Source organism: Centroberyx gerrardi, chromosome 15 (genome assembly GCF_048128805.1).
Source record: "Centroberyx gerrardi isolate f3 chromosome 15, fCenGer3.hap1.cur.20231027, whole genome shotgun sequence".
In the NCBI taxonomy this organism is placed as follows: Eukaryota; Metazoa; Chordata; class Actinopteri; order Beryciformes; family Berycidae; genus Centroberyx; species Centroberyx gerrardi.
The window spans coordinates 17483249-17500524 of NC_136011.1; the positions used below are offsets into that span (position 1 = coordinate 17483249).

At 39.3% G+C, this 17276-nt stretch overlaps 2 protein-coding genes across 2 annotated transcripts; one reads left to right on the forward strand and one right to left on the reverse strand.

Annotated features, from left to right (window-relative positions):
- The first annotated feature begins 1921 nt into the window (after positions 1-1921).
- fas (Fas cell surface death receptor) lies at positions 1922-10002 on the forward strand. Its single transcript, XM_078288799.1, has 9 exons — positions 1922-2043; positions 3727-3875; positions 5425-5559; positions 6530-6647; positions 6926-6996; positions 7133-7228; positions 7456-7514; positions 7932-7950; positions 8036-10002. The coding sequence occupies exons 1-9, from the start codon at positions 1970-1972 to the stop codon at positions 8350-8352; spliced, it is 1038 nt and encodes a 345-aa protein (XP_078144925.1). The 5' UTR covers positions 1922-1969; the 3' UTR covers positions 8353-10002.
- A 4392-nt stretch (positions 10003-14394) lies between these two features.
- Positions 14395-15534, reverse strand: LOC139929223 (cholesterol 25-hydroxylase-like protein). Its single transcript, XM_071922063.2, has one exon. It carries the CDS (start codon positions 15520-15522, stop codon positions 14704-14706), a length of 819 nt encoding a protein of 272 aa, XP_071778164.1. The 5' UTR covers positions 15523-15534; the 3' UTR covers positions 14395-14703.
- Between the last annotated feature and the right edge of the window lie 1742 nt (positions 15535-17276).

Below are 17276 nucleotides of genomic sequence, written 5' to 3' on the forward strand. Positions count from 1 at the left end.
TAATGCACATTGGCCTATAAATTGCCTGTTACAGATTGCATTGATGGCCTGATTTTCAGTCAGATTTGATTATGCAGTATATATGAACTACTAATCATCTTAGAGAATGAATGGAAATATTTCCAAAAATATTAATTCTGAATTTGTATGAGATTTCTATACCTGAAAACGATTGTTCTTGTACACCTGTGTGTTTGTTCACTTTGCTCTAAGTGGGCCACAAGAGCAGGCACCGGTACAAAGCCGACACTTCTAAGAATCACTGAGACTACAAAGGGCTGAAATTTGATACACTTGCAAAAACAACCAAATCCCACAGGAGTTCTCCTTCAAGTTAAGTTCTTATTCTCCAGCCAAATACTTTTTCTTCCCTTTTTGTTGAAATGCTAAAATCACTGTTGACTGCACTTGGCAGAGATCAAACAAATATGATGTTTTTTGGGGGTGTGGGGTTGGGGCAAGACATTAATTTCCTAAGTAAGTGGCACAGACAGAAAAGATTCCCTGCAACAAAATGACTCGTACAGCAGATGTAGAGCCTCATGAGTCCACTGCTTCAGGAGGTTTGAAATTATATTTATTCTTATAGTTTCATGTGAGTAGAAATAAAGTACTGTGATTCTATAGGACTACACTTTGAAGCAGCTGGCAGCTAGCAGGCTGTGCAGTGCTTTGCTTACTTGACTTATCACCATCCATTCATTTTCATTTACCTGAATTCCTCATTCTCCTGCTCATATAGAGACTTTTACTGCTCAGGAACAGAAAAAGACAATATGAACCTCTCATGCCAATATGGCATACAAGATGAGATGTCATGGATTTTATTAAGGGTTAAATGAAGCTACAACCACAAAGACTTTCTTGAATGCAAGGATGGAAATCAGGTTTTTCACAACTTTCATAAATTAATGTCTGTATAACCCAAAATGTAGGACGACTTTTATACAGTTTTTTACAAGTGACACAAACATGACACAAACATGGACATGATATGCAAGAAATTCATATTTAGATGGTCAGGCTTAGACAATTTATTCTATAGTTTTTGTATAGCTTATATGTTCTGTGCCATTTTATCAGTTCCTTCCATGCTGCAGGCTGTAGGCCTAATGCTGCACGGTTTCAAACTGTTGTCTGATAGATTAAGACTTTCAATGTGCTGTACTTGCTGTAAGAACTCTAAGTCAATTTGAAAATGAAGTCTGGTGTTTGTCTTGAATATTTTAAACAATGGTTTGCCTGTGTGGGAGGACTACACTAAAAATATCCATTTTAACAAGTCATATAGGCCTATTCTAGTATTGCGTCTCGAAATCGTATTATTCTTTAGTGAATAATACTAGTGAAAAAAAGTGAAAGTGAAAAAAACTGCCAATGGGGTGAGATAATTTCACTTTCAATGCAATGAACTAACTTGTTTTAAGAATTTATTTGTAGTGTCATTTCCCTGACACTGCAGGAGTAATCTGCCTCATTCTGCCCTGTTTCACGATATTGACGCAAGTGAAACTGCACTGGAACTTTATTTTATTTTATTTTATGTTATTGATAGACCCCATAATAGCAAGAGAGCACCGCCCTCCTCGTTTCAAACAGCCATCATACTGTATAAAGAGCACTTCCACCTCCTAGTGGCGTCAGGAGCTCGGAGGCACACTTGCGCATGCGTAAAGGCAACATGAGATGTGTAAAACATAATTTAAAATTAATAAAGCATAAAACTTGAAAATATGTTCAGATATCCCTATAAAAAATAGTAAGCGATGAACTGATGAGTTGTTGTTAGAGAATACCTCTTGAATAAAAAAAAAGAAAAAAAAAAAGAAAGAAAACCTTTTCCGCAAAGCAACTGGGCGTAGGCGACTGTAGTTTTGTTTTCAGTTTTTTTTTTAACCCATGAGCTGTAGGCTGTAACCACTGCCCGACTACCTAAAGCCTAAAGCATAAAGTCTATATAAACTTTCCGATGGCATCTGCTTCAAGGAAATGTCCACAAAGGTCAAGAATCAGCTTGTTTTTCATCTTGTGTTATGTGTCTTGGTGAGTAAAGTTTCATTAATGTTTAGTTTGTGAGCTGCTGTGACAGGAAGAACGTGTTGGGTGTGTGTTACAGCCAAGTTATGTCATACATACATAAAACCTAGTTGTCTTATATTGTATGACTAAGCGCTGAGGCACGGTGAAGAGAAACGACAAAGCTGTTAAGCGATCATTTGATTTAGAAATCTATGACTTTCTGTAAATATGGTTAGTGGAAAAACTTCTAGTTTCACTTCGTCCGGAATGACCTAGACATGTGCGCATATGATGCAAAAGCGTAGATTCGAACAGAAATGAAATAAAATTCAGCTAATTGATCAATAGATTCTTCACAGAAAATATTTAGGGACACTAACAGTGATGATTGTAAAAGATGCTTTTAAAATACTTCCAGGCAAAGTGAAAAGAAGGGATTAGAGCTGATGTGTTTCTTAGGTTATGGCATGACATGTTTCAAGAAGAATAGGCTACACATTTTTCCATTGATACTTAAATCTTGAAACATATCTATTTCTAATGAATTCGTATTTAGTACAGGAGAAAGGGAAGTGTTCATTTAGTTTAGGGGTAAACAAGTGCAATAAAATGCTTGTATGCTGGGTCCTCTCAGTATAAAAAGAATAGGAACATATCCTTCACAAACCTAAATAAAGAATTAAAATAAAGAATTTAGTTAAAATAGAAAAACAGAAGCTAAGAGGAAAATAAAAAAGCATAAGAACACAATACTGCAGTGCAACTTATGGCTAGTGCAGTGATGTACGTGACATATATTTGTTTGAATTTTGTCAATGATGATTGTGTAATTTAAGTTTAGATGGTGTTTTTCGGTCAGGTATTGGGTGTCTCCTCCAATGCTGTACTGTGGCAAGGAAGTTTTATATAATAATTATAATAATGATAATACTCCAGGCCGCTGTGTGCCAGGTGGCTGTAACACTTGGCTGCTCTTTCCTCTTTACTCACCAGTAGAGGGAATCTCCCAACCTCTGCTCTACAACCCACATCTACACTCTTCCTGTTTACGCCTACTACGTTTTTGCAGATTTACAAATGCAAAATCTTTTGCCCCTTGCTTCATAGTTGAATTTGCAACGAGGGCCCCTGATTTCACTACCATAACGAGCTATTGGTTTAATACCTGATTTTCAACCATATAGGACGGTTAAATCTATACAGTGATTTTCTGATTGTGTAATATGTCTGCCAAGTTTCTTATTACTAAGTCAACCCTCCCAGATGAAATGACTGTCAGGCCAAGATGATTGTAGCAGGCTACATGATTGAGAGTTCCACCCAGTGTGAATTGACATTTACTTTTCTGAGAAAGTGTTTTTTTTTCCCGGAAAGATCATGATTTCAGTTTTTTCTCAGATTGATTGATCATGCCCAGTTCTTACAGTGGTTGTCCAGAAGTGTCAGGCTGTGATGCGGTCCTTGTTGGTTGTGGAGAAAGGATCAGTATCGATGCTAATTGCTCTAGAGCTGTAGCTAATTAACTGATATAAATATTAAATAATGTTGGGCTGACATTGCAACCTTGACACTCTCCCCTAGCTTATTTGAAGTGTTGTGTTCTCTTTTTTGCTAACTTTGACACGACATTTGTTTTCATTATGAATCTCCTTCCCCTCCCACTCCACTCTCTACATCTCTGTCTCATCTCCTACAACTGTTACGTAGGGTCGTCTCTTCCGTGCCACCCAAGACTGAAGTGAAAGACAGCCGGGATTTTCAGTATCAAAATAAAAGACTGTTCCGCTTCAGAAGGCGAGGCTGCCAAGATGGTGTTTACACGCATGAGGGGAGGGAGTGCTGCCTCTGTGCTGCTGGTAGGCGTTTTACCATTATCTCACTGACATTATATTTGTACACACTGTATACTACCTGTACATGTTCCAGTTGATTACTGATGTGTCTTATGAAGCATTTAACTCAAAGGAAAAATCCACCCAAAAGAACTTGACAATTAAATGGTTTTTTTCCCACCTTGTTGGCTAAGTTTTTCATGCCATAATGTACACCTGTTTCACCATAAATACCAAAATGTTATTTTCTTTCTTTTTTTATATCAATATCCCATTACTTTTACTTCCTGGAAAACAGTAGGCCTATATTTTTAGTGGGGACCTCATGCTGCAGCAGTAGGCGTAAATAAAAATTCCAACCAATAAAACCATCAGAGACTTTTAAACAATCCCACCCCTCCCATCAAATCAAACTGCCTTTTCTCTCCCTAAATGATATGTCATTGGTTTACACTTCTGAATGATCACGCCCCGCCCTTTGTCCCGCCCCGACATCCTGTTTCAACAGGAAATACATCAAATTGAGGAAGCAAGATGCTCTCAAAATGCCGTTTCATTAGGACTTCAACACATTCCAGGGTCCATTTTGTTGTTTCATGATGGATTTTTTTTATTAGGCCAAACATAGACAATGTGACGTCATGTCAAGATATTTACAGCACAGCTACAATGGAGTTTAAAATTATTATTTTTTTACTATATAAAGCATCATTGGTAAAAGGCAGGTTTTGGTGTCAGTCCCTCAGAAACCTTTTAGACTTGCTATTTTTCACCAACGTTCAAAAATCATACAGGCCGCAAGACATGCGTTTTAAGTAAGAGGCACGACACGTACTTTTTCTCAACTGGCAATGACAACTAGCACTATTGCTATTGCTGTCTCCACCTACTTGTAAAAACCAGGGTAAAATTAGCTTGATATTGCATATTGAGTTGACATTTGTTTTTCCACTCGCAATGATTTGTAAAGCAAACAACTAAAACCACATTGATGAATACATTTGTGATTACTGGAGGAGGAAGAACAATTTTCAACCACTGGTTTAAATATTTGAAAAACCAATATCTGATAACCAATATCAAGCTAACTTTACTCCAGTCACATAAAGCCCACAGCTGAATGCAGCAAGTTCACACTTGTTCTCTGATGGTTGTCAGGCATTCTGGGAAACATAGGAAATCACTAACTGAAGCAGAAGTAGACAAGGGAGATTGAGGGAAATAGGATACAACACTGAACATCACAGATCGATGATATACTGTATAAGTGTAAGAGTGTCTTTTGTAGCTTTTCGAGTGTCCTACAAGTCTGTGAAAATCACTTATTATGTGACATCATGGCACCGCATCACTGTGGTCTACAATGTGTGTCCAGCATGCGTTTACTGCAGCGCCCTCCACTTGATGTTTTCATGTTGTTTTCTGTGGATCATTCAAACACTCACTATGGGCTCCATCATTTCAGTCACTGAATCTGGAGCTCGGGGGTCTCAGTAATCTCATGCCACATTATGCCGGCCCAAAATGATTTAATAATTGATTTAATGTTCCCGGCTCATGTGTCCATCTGTAGGTCAGCGGTTGAAGAAGCCCTGCAGTACGGGTCCAGAGGATGGGGAATGTGAGTTGTGTAAGACTGGGACTTACAACCCTGTCGCTAATTCCCAGCCCAACTGTGAACCCTGCACTTCCTGCTCACAACACAATGGTACGGACACAATGGGGACATCACTTTTTCTTTTATTCTTTTCCACTCAAGCTTTAAGATAGTTTTGATGGGGAGACTAGAAGAATTCAACATGCATTTACTTATTGAAATTTTCTAAGTAGATTGGTAATACCAGGTTAACAAACTTAAGTTGTGTAAATACATCCAGCTCTAGTTGTTGCGTTTCATACAGATGATGTTGATGAAAATGTTATTTACTCAAATATTAGCATTTACCCATGGAAAATTACCCATTATGCGATCTGAGAACCAAAAATTTATTTTATAATATTTTATATTTTTTTATTGCAACTGTTTACAATATCATGACAGAATTTAGCGAAGGGAAATGCTTTCAGCATGACAGCACCCTGGGCCAGCCCTAGACTTTCCAGCCCAAGACTCTAAGCAGGAGGACTCTTTGTTAGGTCGACTTGGTCGCAAATTTAGCCACAACACAGTCTGTCGTAGTCAGCTTAGTGTATAAAAGATAGAATGTTTCTAAAGTAAAGTTGGTGGGGGGGGGAAGATGGACACACACACACCTCTATGGAGCCGGCTGGCCAGTCTATAGCAGAACTACCAAAACAAAAGACTTTTTTATTTAGGCATAATTAGGCATATCAGTGTTGCCGGACTCACCGCCGGCCCACATGGATTTTGAGGATAAATTATTACAACAAAATGAGGGGCACCAGATTTATGTCTAGTCTAGCCTTGTTTTGGCAGGAGATTATTTGAAGCTGCCTTCTATGCTTATAATAATCTATATAATACACCTAATACAGCACTTTTTTAAAAACAAAAATATAGTTAATTGAAATGCAGAGTGGTGACAATAATAAGTCACCATCCAAATATTTTTGGAGGTCACTGTGCTGTTTTTAAGACAAAGCCTATCTGTGTGAAGCATCATCAAGGTCTTTCAGCTGCTCTAATGCCAGTTGTGTGGATGCACTGTCTTTTATAGCCAATCTAGAGCAGGAGGAGGCCTGTACCCCCTACAGGAACCGGGTGTGTCGATGTAAACAAAATCACTACTGTGTCAGCGGCACAGAACCCTGCACAGCCTGCAAACCTTGTACTGAGTAAGTTCTACCTCTCTAAATATGATAAGTAATATTATTAGCAAATTCTACCCCTCTAAATATTATCTATCGCCTAAAGTTTCCCTCCATTTCTGCCTCCTTGTAATGCTTGGCAGTGTTTTTTCACACAAAAAGGAAAACAGAGCCATTGATTTATTGAGTTGTCTTCATATTGTGCCTGCAAAGTTTTGAGATCATGATTATTTTTTTTACTCTAATGATTCAATCTATTACCAATACAGCCTTTTGCTGACAAAAAATATATATTTTTATTCAAGGTGTGGTGGTGAAGGCAACAAGGTAGCCTGTACAGCCACCAACAACGCAGTCTGCAATGACAAGAATGAAGGTATGGTTTGGATTTGCATTATTCTATTTGAATGGATTTACGATGGCTTCAGTTAGGAAATCATCATGTCAATAAAAATCAATCATGGTATGATTTTGTCTAATCTAAATCTAATAAATATATCTTTCTGTCCCAGGAGGAATTAATCTGGCGGCAGTACTCATCCCAATTTTCATTGGAATAACTCTTATTGTACTTGTACTTGTGTACTGTTGGAAGAAGAAAGGTTTTGGTAAGTATTTCTATTACTGTACAGCTGTGTCTAATGTGACCAGCAGAGGGCACAAGAACCTCTTATGTTCCTCATTAAAATAGTAAAGTAATACCTAAGGCAAAGCTCCCTTTGGTTATCTGTTCAGTTCACATTCCACTATAAGTAACATTCAGATATATTCATTGTGTGTAAATATTTTTGTGTATGCTTATTTAAATAACTTATCTCTCCCATTATTTGACAAGTGAAAATAGCTCAACTGCTAAATTGTGCAACACCTGAGGTGACCCCTACAGAGGCTGAGGTAAGTTGTTCTCCATCACATCTCTATTAGTCCATTCATAGCTCTCTAACCCCTAGAAACCACTGCAACATGTTATGCCTTTGTCCTGTTTCTGAGAATATGATCTAACCTCTTTTCTCACACACGCACACACACCTGCACGCAAACACACCGTTTCCTCTTTTCGTCTGTAGACTTGTCTCTCTTAAACCCTTTTCTGTCTCTCTCCTAATGTTGGCATAGCTGTACATTTATGTACAAGGAGGTAAAGGTTAGTCGTGTCTTTGTCAGTGTGCTTGCTCCGTGTCTCTGCTGTGGTGTGACGTCTGTGTAAAGCCTGTGTATTACAGGACCTTAATCAGTCTAGTCAATTAGTCAATTCATCATTATTGAGTGGCAGACCTTTTTTTTTTTTAACATTCTACTTCTACTTCTCAGGAAATGGAGCAGCTCAAAGGTAAGCAAACCACCAAAACATGCTTTGTATGTTGCGATATTAGAACCTTTATCGCTGATTCATCTGTCTTTCACCTTTGCATCAGCTGTGGATCTCTCGCCTCACCTCTCTGAAATTGCGGAAGTGCTGGGATGGAAGGTTATGAGGGCTATAGCACGGAAGAGCAAGATGTCAGAGAGCGTTATCGAGAACCAAACCCGGAACCACCCCAGTGACGCCGGCGAACAGACGATCCAACTGCTGACGGCCTGGGTGGAGAACGAGGGCAGGAACGCCTCCGTCACACTGATACAGATGCTGCGACAGAAGAACAACAACGCCACAGCAGAGAAGGTGAAGGCTATCGTTTATGGGATTGAGCGTCCTGGTGGCAACTCCGACATACAGGAACAGCCTACTTGATTTTGTCTACTGTAAAGACTTTTTAAGTGAGAATATACATTTGAAAATGTTGCTATGCTACCTATGCTGCCTAAGTTGCCTAGGTTGCTACCTATGAATCATTATTAGCCACAGATGTTTACATTATGTTGTAAATGTGTCATGATGTAGTTAATCTTTAAGTAATGATTTAGGATTTCAAGAGTCTGTTCTGAGCCCTGCCGCTTACACTTGTACTTTATAAACTGTTGTGTTGCAGAATTTAAAGTTAGATTATGTGGGATTAATGTATTTAACCATGATGTTACAGAGGGACGACATGCGGCTGGGGAATAATTTTTATGCTCTGTCTCAGTTGATATACCATCAAATTATCGAACAAATAATTAAATATTTAAATGATCTGATTCCGAAAGTGAGCACTGAAATCACAGAAGACCTTGGTGCTATTTTGATAGTGTCAGTGTTTCACAGCCTGTCTAGCCATAAGGAAAGGAGACTGGAAAGTGAAAGGAGAAATTTGAAATGACCCAAGATAGTAACATGCAGCACGAGAGCTACCAGAGGCCTTAACAAGAAGGAAATCACTGACTTTCAATTTTGAAATAGATCATGCCTATGTCATATGAAACAATAATAATAATAATACTACATGTTATATACACAGCACTTACAAAGTACTTTACAAAGAGCGTAAAACTACAGAACAGTCAAAGTATAAAAGGAGAGAAATGTAAGGTTAAAAAATGAAAACACTTTAAAAAAAAATTGTTTTGCAGTCTTGAGGTTTTGCACTGGTATCGCACAATGCTTCATTACTAGCGTTGTTTATGCACTTGCCTACTCTGATTTAGTCTGTCAGGAACCTAAAAAGTTCAGGACACAAACTAAAATCTGGGATCTTTCTACCTGACCACTCTCATAATAGAGAATAACTTTAGGTAGGCTATTTCTCAGCATGATATTTGTTGATTTCACTCAGTGCCATTGTTAATAACAACCTTTCCAGTAGTGATGGATGGGTTGATTCACATATCAATCGTTCATTTGGCTCATAGGCTACTTTAAAATGAGCAAGCTGAATCCGTTGTGTCAGTCAGCAGCCAGTATTATGTGCTTTAACAGAGTAATAGTGCTAATAACAAGGACTCAAAAAAGGCTTAAATTTATATTGTGTATTAGTATGCATGCTGTTTGTTGCCAATCACATCACATTTTGGAAACTTGCACTGTTTACAGTTGAGTGAATGTATGCTTATTGGCTGATGGGGTGACATGTTATTTATACATCTGACTTCATGTCTGCTGAATGAGCCTCATGAAGCTATAAGTGAAACGCATAGCTCATTATTTTTTTTAATGTTGATTTTTTTTTGTGCCTTTTTTTAAATATAAGGAATTCATTATTACTTGAAAACAGATACTTTCAGGGGTTCTGAATGTCCAGCTGGTTCATTGATTAAATCTGTTTTGGCCTCTGACAAGGTGTTTTTAGACATTAAATCATCTATAAATGACCTTTTGCACCATGTACATATTGGCTAATACTGGACCCATTTATGATCAATATTAAGTCTTGTATACTGCAGAAATCAGTCGAACCTGAGCTTTTGTTCAATGACAGTCACAAGCCAATATTTTGCATGGTGCTCTACTGAAATAAAGATATAACAACAAGCCCAAGTTTCTTTGGTATTTTATTGATGACCTCGAAAATAGATATCACACACAAACCACACACTAAAAACAATCTTTGAAACATGCAGAAATGTTCACTGCCACAGTGGCAGTGCATTTCAATATCCTTAATGTTTTTTACCTGGTAGCTAAATGTCCTGGTGTCTGATGCAAATTTTGGCATTGTGTTCTCTAGTGTTTCAAAAATACACTGGATGCTGGACTGGTATAATCAAAGGTCAAATGTTCAAACTGATTGGCCATAACTGTTACATCACTGGTGAAATTTTGACAAAACTTGATTTTTCGCTCTGTGTTGTGATGTTTAAGAAATTACGCTGATTAGCTTGATGAGTTGATTGATGAAATGTAAAAATTGTATATATCTCAGACACCACCAGTGCGTTTTTTTGTTTTTTGTTTTTTTACAAAACTTGGAGGGACAACGCATTTTGCCTGTGTTCTGTTGTTTAGGCAAGTTACACTAATTGGCCTAATGAGGGTGCTATAATTAAAGGTTAAACTCTAAAATAACATGTCAGACACCATTGGTATGGTTTTGACAAAACTTAACCAGTGATAACACATTTTAGCACTTTGTTTCAACATTTAAAAACTTTACACTGATCGGCCTAATGCAGATGCTATAATACTGTAAAGGCCAAAATTGCGACAACCAACCGCCCTCCACCCCACCCCGCCCCACCCCACACACACACACGTGCAAACTCGCTTGTCTCTTCCTGCTTATAAATGCACCTGTGCCAATACATGCTCACACACACACACACACACACACACACACACACACACACACATTATGTGATACCAGCAAACACATTGAAACAGTGAAGACATGAGTCATTGCCATTATCAAGGCAAGTAAGTTTGTTTGTTCAGTGTAGGTTTCTACTGTCTTATTGTAGGTGGAGATAGGCCACATCAATGAAGTCCTACATTATGGATTTATACTTTACTGTCTTTGTCACAGAAACTGTCTGACCTAGAACCGTCTGTCTTTGATTTATGAACTTCTAACATCACAGGTGTTTCACAGAGAAAGTTTTATGTCTGCAGGGAGAATGTGCTGATGCAGTGATTTTGGGGGGTGTTTTACAATAAGACCCATACTGTATGAGATTAACATGTTGCATCACTTAGCAGTTACTCCCCCTTTATAACAAAGGGTTCAAACATTCACCCAATTGCAGACAGATGTCAGATTCTCTCTCTCTCTCTCTCTCTCTCTCTCTCTCTCTCTCTCTCTTTCTATACATATATATATATATATATATATATATATATATATATATATATATATATATATATAAAGAGAGAGAGAGAGAGAGAGAGATGTATATCCTACATTCTTTGTCTACACTGGAAAAGTCAAACTTGAAAATATTACAATTTCAAGGATACGAAACCATCTAATTGACCATCTAATTGTGGGGTATAATCACAGTCATATTTACATTATACTCTTGAAGAGTTTGGCCTGTAGATGAAAAATGCGCTTTTTTCCTAACTGAAAATACAGGACTCAGAAAACATGTAAAACTTCTGTTTAGTTGTCACATACTGTCAGTCTGTTATAAGCTCAGACAAAACATTCAGACAGAAAATTTGTCTTTACTAAATCAAGCCAGACCAAAATGAAGGATCTGACAGATTCCATGTTTGTGTGCAGATCTGCTCCCTTGAATCATACTTTTTTTTTTTTAAAGGTATTAAGTACAGTGTGGTACTGGTATTGTGTATCACATCACAGCCATATCAAATGACAAAGTTTAGGATAATCGTGATTAGGGCTGAAACGATTCCTCGAGAAACTCGATTACTAAAAATCATCGATGCAAATTCTTTGCATCGAAGCTTCGTTTAATCCATATAACTATATACACACTCAGTGATTCGCACGGATGATTATTACTGTTGCACAACGCGCTGGAAAAAGAGAGAGAAAATAGCGAGGGGCGAAGAGAAGAGACAGGCCAGAGAAAACGACAGAAAGTGTCCAAAGTTTCGGATCCAGTGTTGCCAACTTGGCGACTTTGTCGCTAGACTTAGCGACTTTTCAGACCCCCCTGGCGACTTTATTTCTCAAAAGCGACTAGCGACAAATCTGCCGACTTTTTCTGACCATGGGAAGCAATGTTAATGTGTTGAATCCCAAAGCATTTGGCAATAAATTGGTGCGGCTGATGCCGGTTTTCTCTACTTGCTTGTCTAATCCAGAGAGGTCTGACGATCACACCGCTCCCCACACACAGTGTAGCTCCCTCCCTCCGCTGAGAGCAGGGACTGTAGGATAGGGTCCACTTGTAATTGCTACCGGCGTACGCCGAAACTGGCCGGGTGGGCGGAGTCAGCACTTAATATTAAAACGGGATGAGATGAAGGCTAGTAAAGAATGCACGTTAATTATGGCTATATGTAATGGCTAGTTAAGAACGTAAATCAATATGGTGGCTAGTTATGATGTCCCTAAGTCAGCTAAGTTTTGCTCAAGAAAATAACCACAGAAAATAAAATGCTGCAGTCAATTTGTGAAAGCCTGAGCTTCATTCATGTTATTATTATGATAGTCACACACATACACACACACACACGCACACACACACACACACACACACACACACACACACACACCCCCACACACACACACCTACTCCCCTCACAGTGATGCATAAAATACTCCAGAAAGCAAAATATCAGGTGGTGTAAGTAGCAATTGGAGCCTAAAATGCACCAGTCCAATACAGCAGGTATATTCAGTTTAGTTTGATTGCAGTGAGTAGGGTCAGCAGGTGTAGGGCAACCCTTCAACATAGTAAATAAATGTACATTAGCCAGTCTTATGAACTTGTATGATACCTAGTAATAAATATCAATAATAATTATTATTTCACCTCGTTTTCAGTAAATCACAGTGTCGTATGGACAGCTTCGTGCGGACAGCTTTTCTCTTTTATATATTTACTATTGCTCTTTAATAAAGCAAAAGTATTTCTTATCCGATTACTCGATTAATCGATGGGATAATCGGTAGAATACTCGATTACTAAAATAATCGATAGCTGCAGCCCTAATCGTGATCTTTTCCTGTAAATCCATCTTGAGGAAGGAAGCACATCCCTGCCCCTTCAGATGAATTATTTTGGACCAACTCATTAGCCTGTCTACTTTCATTTCTCATCATTCTGTTGAAAAGTGCAGAGATAATTGAGATCGTTAGTTATCACTGTGCCCTTACCCACTGTTAACATCAGTTGTGTCTTCCAAATGACCTGTATGAATGTGCAGTGGTGTCATATACTGTAGCCTACACTTATATAGCACAAAAAAATCTTCCAAAAGCATCAAAATCGAACTCCAAGAATCCCTTTGAAGTAATACAAATTGCATCCTCTTGCCCAAAGCCAAATCCAATCCTGAGAGCCAAACTTGTAATCTGTGATGACATAAAACATTTTCTGAAGTTACTTTGTTGTGAATGAGTCTGGCTGACTTTGTGAACTCATTCAATGTCTTGTTGAGATTTTACATGAGCCCGTTTTCACAGCAGTGCTAACAGCTCCAGAGCAGGTCAACATCATCATCCACAGTCTGTCTCCTTTTCATTGATTCTGTTTTACAGTGAAATTTTGCTTTAATCTTGGCGAGCAAAACTAATAATTTGATGAGGTCATGATATTTTATGATTATCCTTGTTTATGCCAGTGAAAGCACGTGCTTCATCACACGTGAACACATGGCATGTGACTTGAAATACTTTTGACAAAAGCATGAGTCAACTTTTAAGAATACGTTTGGGTGTGTAATATTGCTGGATATTGTTACATGCATACAATGGGAAGACATTCAGGAATTACTGAAAGGGCAAACCTCTTTGATAACCGAAACCTATTGTGTTGTAATTCCGGATAGATATGTACCCAAGTTTGGATTTGACTTCCTGGGTGAGAGTAGATGTTCTGCACGCTGCCTCTGGATATAAAAAAGGGTTTGCCTGTGCTGACAGACCATCACAGGTATGAAATCGTCACAGGTATGTTGTGTCAGCGCTGACTTATGAGTGGGTGCGCCAACAATCTGTTAGGAAATTTGTCCTGACACTTTCTCATGCTCTGCTTTGATACTGCTATTAAGAAAGTGTAGTGAGTGACTATATGAAGTGATGCATCACCTGTGACAAATGCATGAAGCCTGCTGGACATAAAAAGTGTGGTCTTTTTGTATTTGCAATACCCACTAATTACACACTTGAGACATTTTTTATTTTCTTTATGAAATAATTTATTGTAAAACATGCTACCATATACAAAGATGTTGGACATTTTGTTAATAAACCCAGCTTACTGAAGAGTAATCTGGAAATAAATTAAAATATTACACAAATATCAATATCATACATGCTTCCATTCGATATCTTATGATAAGTACTGTAACTAGAGAATGTTTTTTCATAATATTGCCCTGAAAAAATAATACTGTCAACAAAAGCTTATTCTTTACAAGTTAATATCAAATAGTGTATTCACTTTTGGTTGGATGTCAGGATCCAGTCCACTGTGTCGTCCATCCCCAAACTGAATATCAAGGTCTATTTTCATCTTTATGTCACTTCAGCAGCAGATATATTGCACACAAAAATGTCTTCCACCTTTTGTGTCATACTCTGATAATCAGCATCTATCTCTCCAGGTTGTCTTTGTATCCTGCGCTCCTCTGTGAGTCCAGTTCTGCTCTGTGCAGCGTGCCAAAAAGCCGGTCCCAGTGCGTGAAGTACGGCGCGTAGTTCACCTTGAACTTGAGGTGGTGCAGGTCATGATGCACAGCTCCTCCGTACAGACCGAAAGGCACCAGTCTATGTGGGGACCAGGGCAAGTTGTAGCCCGAGTGTCCCTCCACAGACAGAAAGATGTTGAGGGTAAAGAAGAGCATCTCGGTGAGCGGGTGGCAGTCCAGCAGCGTAGGGCTCACTGTTGCGAAGAAGCTGAGGCTCAGGGTCTCCCAGACGCCCGAGTGCTCCGCGGTCAGGGAGAAGGTTGCTGTGAAGCGGTGGTGCTCCTTGTGGAAGACCTGGTAGAGCCAGGGGACCTTGTGGTGCAGCAGGTGCCACACAAAGTACTGCGTGTCGAACAGGAGGAGGCAGGCCAGCACATCCCTGACTACCGAACAGGACTCAGGAGCCAGCGCAGGAAGAACCACGGGTCTCCAATACCAGTGCAGAATGGTAATGGGGAAGATGAAAAAAACATGGGTGTGGCAGATTTTGAGTAAGCAGCTCCGGGCCATCATCCAGGTCAGCTTGCTTTGGGGCTGGATCTTGAATTGCCGTAGCAGGGCCACTCTGGAGGAGAGTAAATCCAGACATAAGTAAGGCAGGCAGCAGCTCAGGTAAACAGTCAGTGAGAAGAAGACGGGGAAAAATGGAGATCTGAGGAGGTTCTGTTGTGTTCTTATCCAGTCCCACAGGATCTGCAGAAGGAGCCCATCTGAGTTTTCCATCCCTCCAGGTTGAGTGAGTGAAATGTCATACTGGAGTAATCTACTTTCAGCATTTGACCTAGTGAATGAGAGAGTGATGAAGTGCAGTGACGTTGTGCAAGATCCTTATATGGGTTTTCCTGGGGAATTCCACATGGAAAACACATGTGCAACAAAATGCCTGTCAGAGTTTGGGACATCAAAGATTTACTCAACTCAACTCTGTTAAAGCCATTTAGAGGCAGTGGGACTGATATACTTTGTCAATTATAAATTGATGCCAATATATGGATTTGAACTATGTTCATTTAAGGATATGTTATTTACCTTTATAAGAAGTGTTTGTCAGTGTCTTTGAAATATGTCAGTCAATTGGATTTCTGTTTGGAAAGGCCAAAGATGTGATTCTCAGAGCATTTTGAGTAATGGGTTGTGTTCAGTCCGTGCAATGCTTTTTTTGTTTTGTTTCTCCTTGGCAGTGGCCTGATTCACTCTTGGTGTAGTTTTACCTAAGCAGGAAGCGCCACCTTGTGGATGCAAAATGGTAACATTCTAGTCATAGATGGTAAAATGGATAGTGCATTGTCGCCATCTGTAACTACTGTAACTAAATGGCCCACATAGATTCTACTCATGCAGCCTAGTCTTTGAAAATAATATTGGCTTCTTGCTTAGGAGGAATGTTGTAATATTTCATGTCATTAGCAAGGTAGGCTGGGCTATTTGATGGAACATGTGACCTGTGACATTAAGGCCTATACCGTGTTCATTTTCAGTAGTGAAATTTGAAGTTGAATTTTCAGTATAGCCTATTTGATCATTTTAGATAGTTTCAAATTGATAGCTGACACGCCCAGAGGTGACCAATTTCAGGGGTTGGCTGTGGCTCCATGTGAATTAATATGCTGAATCCAAATGTCCGGACCAAAGGTGTTAGACTGAGCCCCCATGGACTATGGTTTATGTAGCCTAATGTTGACTGAAGTGCTCAGCATCAATACATAAGTTTGCGACAGCTCAGGGCTGCAAGACTGCAGATAAAAGAGTGTAATGGGACGGGCCATGTCGCCTGATGTCTTTTTTGTCATCATATCCTTAGTGCAATGAACTGTGGGAAATCTCACTAGTAAAGTCTGCATAGAGCCTCCCAAAAGTAGGCAGTGCATGAGAGCCCTTACAGATGTAATGAAATTTGGCGAGGGACGGCCCTAACCCCTCTTGGACTTCATGGGAGCGCACCACAAGGTCCACAAGTCAGCAAGTCTGGGGATGTCCTGACTTTTGGATTCAGCAATGGCCTACAGTGGGGCTTTGCTATATTACATGGGTGTTGACAGAAAGTGCACTTCCATCCATCCATCTGTTCTACTTCTGGTGTGAACCAAGTCAAAGAGTTTACACAAGATTTTGAAAGATCTAACTGAAATAAGCAAGGGGATATCGCCAGTCTCCCCTAAAAGATATTCATTACATTTACCAATACCCAGGATGTGATGTAACAGTCTGCTGTGCCAGTGGAGTACACAGACTCAGAGAGCAGCAGGGGCGAAGTTCTGTGAAAGGGCATTTTCTGGGCGGTCCTGGTTAGGCATGGTGCCGACCATGTAACTGCAACATCTTGGGTTTGAATCCAGCCTGGAATCTGTGTTTCTTGTCACATCCCGCTCTCTCCCATCTTTTCTGTCATTTTCATTCTGAACTGTCTAAAGCAGAAATGCCATGAAAATTATCTTTAAAAGGGCACTTCCCCAGAAATGATGCTCCCTTGGGAGGAA

Coding starts and splice junctions, on each gene's coding strand:
- fas (XM_078288799.1), top strand. CDS start 1,970: ATGGCATCTGCTTCAAGGAAATGTCCACAAAGGTCAAGAATCAGCTTG. Junction 2,044..3,726: donor ATCTTGTGTTATGTGTCTTG/GTGAGTAAAGTT, acceptor ACTGTTACGTAG/GGTCGTCTCTTCCGTGCCAC. Junction 7,229..7,455: donor TTGGAAGAAGAAAGGTTTTG/GTAAGTATTTCT, acceptor TTATTTGACAAG/TGAAAATAGCTCAACTGCTA.
- LOC139929223 (XM_071922063.2), bottom strand. CDS start 15,522: ATGGAAAACTCAGATGGGCTCCTTCTGCAGATCCTGTGGGACTGGATA.